The following is a 9,077-nucleotide window of genomic DNA, read 5'->3' as shown; positions in this document are numbered from 1 at the left end:
AAGAATAAAGAAGGAGGGGAACCCAAAGAAATCAATATGAAAAAGCAAAAGTTCTTTCTTTTTTTTTTGAAAATCAAACCAAAATCAATTTTTCATTTGAAATGAAAAATTTGTATTTAAATTTTTTCCACCAACAATGAAATTTGTCACAAATTTCAATTTTTTCAATTTCAGACATCCATTTTTATGAAGAAATAAAATGACAAAGTAGTGATTTCACACAGGCACAACTTTAAGGACTGGTCTGCACAAATTTTATCCTGGCATAACTATTCTAGTTAGGGGTGTGATTTTTTTTTAAAAACTCATCTATAGATATGCAATTTCTATACCACTATAGCTTATTCCATTTTCAATATGGAAATCATTATAGAGGCATGAGCACCTTTATACTGATAGAACTGCCTGCACACTAGGAGGGGTGGTGCCACTTTAACCATACAGCTATAATGAAACTACAGTAACTTGGGTGTGTAAATAAGAGAGATCTAACTAGGGAGAAAGTACCACTTCTGTGCTGCGATTCTGCATGAGTCAATCAGCACAAGGAGCAGATAGACTCCAAGAGCACTGGGAATCCCATTTTCAGACAAATGTTCTTAATAATAAGAGAGAGACAAGGTGGGGGAGGTAATACTTTTTATTGCACCAACTTCTGGTGGTGGGAGGGACAAGCTTTTGAGCTCTTCTTGAAGAAGACCTCTGTGGAGTTTGAAAACTTCTCTCTTTCACCAACAGCAGTTGGCCCAATAAAAGGCGTTATCTCACCCACGTTGTATCTCTCATATCTTGGGACCAAAACAGCTACACCAGCACTGTAAACTTAATAATAATAATAACAGAGAACAAGCAAACCCGACTGAGTCAGAAGTCCCATCACTTCATGCACAGCTGGACGGCGCTCAGATACTACAGTGATGCAGACAGGATGAGAGAAGGAATACACAGAGGAGAGAGGTTCCCCACAAATACCTGTAGTCTAAGGGAAGGTGCACTGTGCTGGGAACCAGGTGACCATGAATTCTGATTGCCTCTTGAGTTACTGCTGGTTCTGGCCCCAGTTTAGCAAGGACCTTGAGCACGAGAGTTAGAAGTCCATCTGATTACTCACATGCTTAAGTGCCTTGTTGAACTGGGCCATGTGCCTTCCCTTATCACTGAGCAAGTGTAGGAGCGTGGCTCACTGTCCAGCATGCCGCTTCCTAGCTGGGTGTGGCATAGCAGGCTCTCCTCCTCTGGTGCCCCCTGCTGACAGCTGCTCTGACCCTGCAGTGGTCCACTTCAGCGGCTCTCAACCTTTCCAGACGACTGTACCCCTTCCAGGAGTCTGATTTGTCTCTCGTCCCCCAAGTTACACCTCACTTAAAAACTACTCACTTACAAAATCGGACATAACAATACAAAAGTGTCACAGGACACCGTTACTGACAAAGTGCTGACTGTCTCATTTGTACCATATATTTATAAAATAAATCCATTGGAGTACAAAGGCTGTACGTACATTTCAGTATACAGTAAATAGAGCAGTATAAACAAGTCATTGTATGAAATTCTGGTTTGTACTGACTTTGCCAGGGCTTTTTCTGCAGCCAGTTGTAAAACTAGGCAAATATCTAGCTGAGTTAAGGTACCCCCTGGAAGACCTCTGCGTACCCGCAGGGGTACGCGTGACCCTGGTTGAGAACCACCGATCTACTTCTTCTCCTGACCTGGCCCTCCAGTCAGCTCACGTTCATCCCACCCCTTCCTGGGTACAGAGTCCAGTGACCTCGCACCCGGTCTTCAGTCCAGCTCTGGGTACTCCTTCCATCCTTATCTCAGAGGGCTTTCACCCCCACCTTCCTCAGTGGCTGGCAGGAGAACCCTGGCCCGCCTCGACTCTGGATCCCCGTCCCGGGCCTCTGGACCAAGCAGCTACTGTCTGCTGCCTCAGATGCCTTGCCGGGTCCCTGGACCATTTTCTACCCCAGTCTGTCACTAGGCCCTTTCCTCCAGCCCCTTCCTGAGCTCAGTACCCTGCAGTTAGACACCGGCGGCTGGCCCGTGCCCGCGGACTCAGGCTAAGGGCTGTTTAATTGCGGTGTGGATGTTTGGGTTCGGCCTGGACCTCGCAGGGTCCTAGAGCCCAAACAGGTATCATAATAATGACTGGAGCTCATATCCGAGCAGGACGACGACTGGAAATCAGCTTCTATGTATAGGGTTCAGGGAACATGCCGAGGCACATTGGTGCCTCCGTTCCTGCCTACTGCTGGCCAAGGTGGCGCAACGATATAGTGTTGTACGTTCTCCTTCCATCGTAGCCAAGCGCCAAGCGCATCCATCATGGGTCTTACCCAGGTCATTAAGTCTAGCCCAGCGTCCTGCGTGTGCCACTTGATGCAATCCTCGTGGCAGAGCTTGGGCTGGCCGACCTTCCTACTGCCTGTTCCCAATTCACTGCACAGAACTCTTAGGCAGTCGGTTGTTATCCATACGTAGGACGTGGCTGACCAGGTCATTTGCCTCCAGGCCAGCACGGCTTCCACGCTTAGCATGGCTGCCAGCCATAGCACTTCACTTTTGGTGACTTTGCCAGACCGTTTGATTCCCATTCTGCTGCGTAGGTGGTGTCGCTGCAGACAGTTAAGGTTTTGGAATAGGGTGACGATAAAGGGGGCTGGTCTCTAATAAGCACAGAAGACGAGGGAGCACAACAGCTCTGTAAACTTGGCCTTTTGTGGACACTTTGATCCTCCGTCTTGCCCAAAGTCTTTCTTGTCACTGAGGCAGCGACTTTAATCGTGCTGAAAGTTCTTTGTCAATGCTGGCGTCGCCGGTAACTGTGCTACCGAGGCAGCAGAAGGACTCGACATTGTTTAATTGGCAGCTGTTCAGTTTTATTTCTGATGGTGATGGAAGTGGTGGGTTTCTGCCAGGAGATGGCTGGTACAGGATTTCTGTTTTCTTTACATTAATACAGAGGCCAAACAGGGACAAAGGAATTCAGCAAATGTTGCAGGTGGTTCTCGGAAAGGGTGACAAACGCTGAGTCGTCGGCATACAGTCGCTCCTTTACTTCACTTTGCTGGGAGTTGCTTTTGGCCTTGAATGGGCCGAGGTTTAGAGGTCTGTGTTGTTAGAGTGACTCCTGTAGTGGTGACTTCTAGCACTCCAGCCAGGTACCAAGTAAATAACGTAGGGGGCAAGCCCACAGCCCTGCTTAACTCCAGGGGCTACAGGAAAAGGATCAGATGAGTCGGCCCCAACTGACACATGGGCCTGAATGTTGTCAAGGAAGCAGCATATAAGGTTGCTTATATAATCTTGCAGCATCCAAGCGGGCATAACTGGACATTACAAGACGGAGGTTCCAGGGTTGTGTCTGGAACCAGAGATATTGGCTAGTGTCATTCGTTTGCACAATCCCAGCAGCGGCTGGCCAAAGTGCTCACTCACACAGCTGGGAGCAGCTTCCATGGCAGAGGCTGAGTGTGAACGGCCCAGGAGTGGGGTTCTCACAGCAGAGCAGGGGCAGGCTGGCTCCCAGAGTCGAGGATTGGAGTGACCTCGCAGATCACCGGTCCAGATGAAACGTCACAAACATAGGGGCATTTATTGTTCAGCAGCTTTCTCCTGTGACTGGCGTAGGGTGAATAGCATGTCTGCAGTGCTGCATGATGAACGCAAACCACACTAGGATTCAGGGAGAACCTCATCTGCAATAACCTAAAGCCTCTTCAGCAACAGCTTACCGGGGGCCTTGCCAGCGAGGGAGCGGAGCGAGAGGCCACAATAATTACCGCAGTCGTGCCTGTCCCCTTAGCACTCGTAGATTGTTACGATTTGGGCATTTTGGCAATCCTGGGGTAAAACCTCGTTTTCCCAGCAGAAAGCGAATCGGTCTAGCAAAGCTCTGAGACATGTAGGACCCCCGTGTTTCAGCTGGGATTTCAGCAACTCCAGCTGCCTTTCTGTTTGCCATTTCCATAAGCATGTCCTTAGCCTCCCCCAAAACCGGTGGAGCTTCAAGTTCAAGTCAGACTGCGCCGCAATGAAACAGCCCCTTAGCCGGAGTCCGAGCCTGCTGGCAGGGCAGCCACGGTGTCTAACTGCAGTGTAGACGTCCCCGCGGGCTGTTAGCCCACTGCAGGCTCTGCGGAGCTCTCTCCAGCTCTCATACTGAGTGACAGCTCCCAGGGCTTTCCCCCCGCAGGCCTGGCTCCCGCCTGCCTCCCCAAAGTGCCTGTGTCTCTTTCTTCTGGAAACCCAACCCTGGCTTCCCCCCTGGGGTCTTGCCTCACCACAGGAGCTCCCTCCATCCCGGCCTTCCCAGTCTCTCTGGCCCTCTGCCAGTGCTCCCTTCTCAAGAGAGGATCCTACTACTCTCTACCTTAGCCTCCTGCCTCCTTCCTACTGCCCTGATGTCCTTCCTTTATTAGCCATTCAACTCCTCTCCAGCTGGGGCTGGTCCTAACAGGGGCCTGCCCCACAGGCCAGGGGCATAAAGTGTCCCCTGTCTCCCACTGTCTCTGCTGTGTGTGTGTCTATATCCCATCCCAGCACAGCTTCAGCATCTGTCCTGGACGTCAGCCACATATTACTGCCCCCTTTGATAAATAAGGTTCCCGAGAAGTTGCTGCAGGCGGGGCAGAGAACAGAGCCCTGGTCTGTAACAGAAGAGAGCCACGTTTCCCCCACACTGCCTTTAATAATAGGAGATACACCAATCTCCTAGAGCTGGACGGGACCCTGAAAGGTCATCTAGTCCAGCCCCCTGCCTTCACTAGCAGGACCAATTTTTGCCCCAGATCCCTAAGTGGCCCCCTCAAGGATTGAACTCACAACCCTGGGTTTAGCAGGCCAGTGCTCAAACCACTGAGCTACCCATCCCATCCCCTTTTGGAAGGGAGATACCGATGTTGGGGCTTGGCTCTCCTGTGTCTAACCACTACACCACATGTCCCGTCCACAGACATTTCCCTCACTCCCTTAGCAGTAGCGAGTCTTTCCCTTTAAGGGAAAAGGGGTTGGGTTTGGTCCCTGCTGCTGTATCCATGGCTGCAGTTAGATCCTGGTTCCTTTGAGGCCCAGGGAGAGAGAGCGACTAGCAAAGAGAGCGAGAGCCATTTCTGTCTAGGGCGCGTTCGTTCACCTGCGGCCTAGCAGCTGGGAGCCACAGGCAGAGCCCATGGTCTGATCAGCCCCTCTGAGCCCTGGCAAAGAGCAGCGCCAGGCTGCGGAAGCGTTGCCTTAGCGGCCTCTCTGGCTGCCGCTCCCCGCAGTGCCAGGGGAGCTGTGCCGGCTGGCGAAGGAAGAGGCTTGTTAGCCGGACGGGGAAATAAGGGGGGAAAGCAGGAAGATGACACGGGAGAGGGCAGCAGGCTCACATCCCAGGGGTAAACATGGAGCAGGCCTGGAGGAGGTGGTGCTGTTGCTCTGGCCTGGGGATCTTTCAGAACCAGGACCAGGACGGCCCAGTAGTCCCACCTGACGGGTAACAGCTGCCAGAGGGAGGTTTATTTGCTCAAGCTGGCCCCTCCTGGAGCTGCCCAGACCCCCCGTCCAGGCAGGCGTGGCAGTCTCCTCTGCCTATCGGTACCCAGTGAAAGTGCACTGCTGACAAGAGCAATCATGAGCATTTCCGGCAGCGCCGCTCAGCTTGTAACCACGTTAACCTGTGACCTCAGCAGCAGCCTTAGATCGCTGAGCTCTAGATTGAGTTCCAAGTTTGTATGGCTCAGTCACCAGCGTTTACTGATTTCATAAACAAGTGTATAACCTGCCGAGCTGGGCTTGTTACCCTTCACCCCTCCGGGCAGCCCAGAACAGAGCCTCTGCACAGCAGCGGCCCAGGTGGCAGGACGCTATGCGACAGCGCAGGAGAAACGCCCTCCGCGCTGCCCCCTAGGTGCAGAGCCGCGCACACGGCAGCGATGTCTACACTAGAAATGTGAGTCAGGAGCACTTCCACTCACCTAGCAGGGGCAGCGCGTGGAGCCGGGAGCCGGTCGCTCAGCTCCACTGGCAGCTCCGGGAGCCCGGCTGCCCCACAGGCTCCTGGCGGGCTGCCCACCCCTTCCGCTCCCCGTTCGGAGCCAGGGGAAGCCACGCAGGGCTTCTCGCCTCTGGGGAGCGGGTCCAGCTGCCCTGGCTTCTCGGCCCCCTGCCCCTGCCCCTGCCCGGAGCCTTGTCAATGTCACAGCTCCCAGCCAGGAGCAGGGTCCAACCGCCCAGCTCTCCCCAGGCCCTGTGTCGCCCTAGCTACGCTGACAAGCCCCACGGCGCGCAGGGAGGTGGCGCGATGACGTCCGTGTAGCTGGGCACTTACACCAGGCTGTAGCACGTACACATACGTCATTAGCTGCCGTCTGTCGACCGAACCGTGCAGCGCGGAGCAGCCCAGAGCTCTCTGCAGAGCAGCACACACTGAGTTACCTGCAGGTCACAGCGTCAGCCTGGGATCTGCACATTTCAATTTGTTTCATGTCATTCTAGTTACTCCCAGCATTAACCCTTTCCGTGCCGAAGACCTAGGCCACATTTCCCAGCTTATAAAAGACACGGCATCTGGAAAAGGGAAAACACAGACGCCCAGGATCCTCCTCAAAACCTGCCCAAATCAAGGCAGTTTGCGCGCAGTTGCCCGTTGTGTGGGGGCAGGCCTGGGCCCAAGCTCAACGTAGCTGAAAGTTTGGCCCTCGCTAGGGAGAGCTGCCTCACTTAGCATGTGCCTGACTGGGAAGTCCCAGGAGTGAAGAAGCTGAAGAACTCTGGCACCGACATCACAGAATCATAGAATCTCAGGGCTGGAAGGGACCTCAGGAGGTATCTAGTCCAACCCCCTGCTCAGAGCAGGACCGATCCCCAACTAAATCATCCCAGCCAGGGCTTTGTCAAGCCTGACCCTAAAAACCTCTAAGGAAGGAGATTCCACCACCTCCCTAGGGAACCCATTCCAGTGCTTCACCACCCTCCTAGTGAAACAGTGTTTCCTAATATCCAACCCAGACCTCCCCCACTGCAACTTGAGACCATTGCTCCTTGTTCTGTCATCTGCTACCACTGAGAACAGTCTAGATCCATCCTCTTTGGAACCCCCTTTCAGGTAGTTGAAAGCAGCTATCAAATCCCCCCTCACTCTTCTCTTCTGCAGACTAGACAATCCCAGTTCCCTCAGCCGCTCCTCATAAGTCATGTGCTCCAGCCCCCTAATCATTTTTGTTGCCCTCCGCTGGACTCTTTCCAATTTTTCCACATCCTTCTTGTAGTGTGGGGCCCAAAACTGGACACAGTACTCCAGATGAGGCCTCACCAATGTCGAATAGAGGGGAATGATCACATCCCTCCATCTGCTGGCAATGCCCCTACTTATACAGCCCAAAATGCCATTAGCCTTCTTGGCAACAAGGGCACACTGTTGACATCTATCCCTGCTGGCTGCTAAGTAACAGTGCTCAGTATTGCAACAATATAAAGAATTTTCAGAGGAGTTTTTTGAATGTTTTGCCATTGTTTAGGAACGTCTGTTCAGCTCTCCCAGGCGAACTCATGTTCAGTCTCTTCGCGATCCTTCCCAGACGGCAGGCCAGGTGGAGAATGCACTGCCGACCTGAAGGCAGCAGTGCCCCCATTTGAAATGACAGAGGTTCAGTGTTGCTGAAAGACAAGTTCTCTAACTTGTTGAAAGTCAGATTTGCAATCCTCTCAAATGGGGGCGCAGCTCCTTTCATTCCTACACCACAGTATCAGTTTAGTGGCTTTGCCTATAGAAAGACAGGCTTGGGGGGGTTGTTTAAATGATCTGCTCTTTGTAACTGGATACAGTAATGGCTTTATGCTTATACCAGCCTTTGCCAAAACACAATCCAGACAAACTCAGTGAGACCAATGTCAAAGTGGGTTTATTTCCAAGTTAATAACATACTAAGTGTCTCTTTAAACAGCGGCGCTGACCTTTATATAAATCTCTACACAAATGGTCGGCACGCTGCAGTTCCAGTATCCCGTGACGTGCCGTTTGGACCATCACTGCAGGTTACTGGAGGATTTCTTTATTAAGGGTGATCACAATGGGAAGCAGCAAAAAGCAGGTTCAACACCCCTTGAGAGTAGACGCAACATAAAACGTAAAGGTGCCTTTTAACAGGCAGGGAGAAGCTGTCCAGATTTCACCGTGTGTGACGTGGGCACACAGATACTCGTAACACACGCTGCCTTCTGTGGGCTGCTGGCCAAGAAACAGCTGCCACTGTCCAGAGCGCATCACATTAGTCCTGCTGACAGAACAGGACCGCTGGATTTCATCACCTGCTGGACTGTTTTCAAGGAGCCGCTGGTGGTGGCTAGCTGGACTCGTTTGCACCAGGCTCATCCAGTCCTCGCTGAATTGTCAGACAGTGTTTCCTGCCTCCTCTTTCAGTCGCTTGCACAGATGCTCACTGATGGCTGCCAGGGGATTGGCTTTGTACGCGGGGTTTGCGATGACCTCGTGAAACCTGGCCACTTCCTCCTGCCTGAGAGAAGCAAGAGAACTCTGAATGATACTGTGCAGGTATTACGCTGACCAGCCAGAACCGGGCCGACCGGGCCGGGCCCATCGCCGCGCCCGCGCCCATCGCCAGGCCGGGCCCATCGCCGCGCCCGCGCCCATCGCCAGGCCGGGCCCATCGCCAGGCCAGGCCCATCGCCGCGCCCGCGCCCATCGCCAGGCCGGGCCCATCGCCGCGCCCGCGCCCATCGCCAGGCCGGGCCCATCGCCGCGCCCATCGCCAGGCCGGGCCCATCGCCGCGCCCATCGCCAAGCCGGGCCCATCGCCGCGCCCCGCCCATCGCCGCGCCCATCGCCAGGCCGGGCCCATCGCCGCGCCCGCGCCCATCGCCAGGCCGGGCCCATCGCCGCGCCCGCGCCCATCGCCAGGCCGGGCCCATCGCCGCGCCCATCGCCAGGCCGGGCCCATCTCCGCGCCCACACCCAGCGCCAGGCCGGGCCCATCTCCGCGCCCATCGCCAGGCCGGGCCCATCGCCAGGCCGGGCCCATCGCCGCGCCCACACCCCGCGCCAGGCCGGGCCCATCTCCGCGCCCACACCCATCGCC

The 9,077-nt window shown here is 54.1% G+C and overlaps 1 protein-coding gene across 2 annotated transcripts in view; it reads right to left on the bottom strand.

Moving 5' to 3' along the window:
- Positions 1-7,864: 7,864 nt before the first annotated feature.
- SLX9 (SLX9 ribosome biogenesis factor) overlaps positions 7,865-9,077 on the bottom strand; it is a 109,710-nt gene continuing 108,497 nt past the window's right edge. For both annotated transcript variants that reach the window (XM_044978532.1, XM_044978533.1), the window contains exon 6: positions 7,865-8,495. In XM_044978532.1, the coding sequence (XP_044834467.1) occupies positions 8,372-8,495 (124 nt within the window). In that variant the 3' untranslated portion in view covers positions 7,865-8,371. The remainder of the gene's footprint in view (positions 8,496-9,077) is intronic.

This window comes from Mauremys mutica, chromosome 10 (assembly GCF_020497125.1).
Source record: "Mauremys mutica isolate MM-2020 ecotype Southern chromosome 10, ASM2049712v1, whole genome shotgun sequence".
Taxonomy (NCBI): Eukaryota; Metazoa; Chordata; order Testudines; family Geoemydidae; genus Mauremys; species Mauremys mutica.
This window is presented reverse-complemented; position numbering and strand designations above follow the sequence as displayed.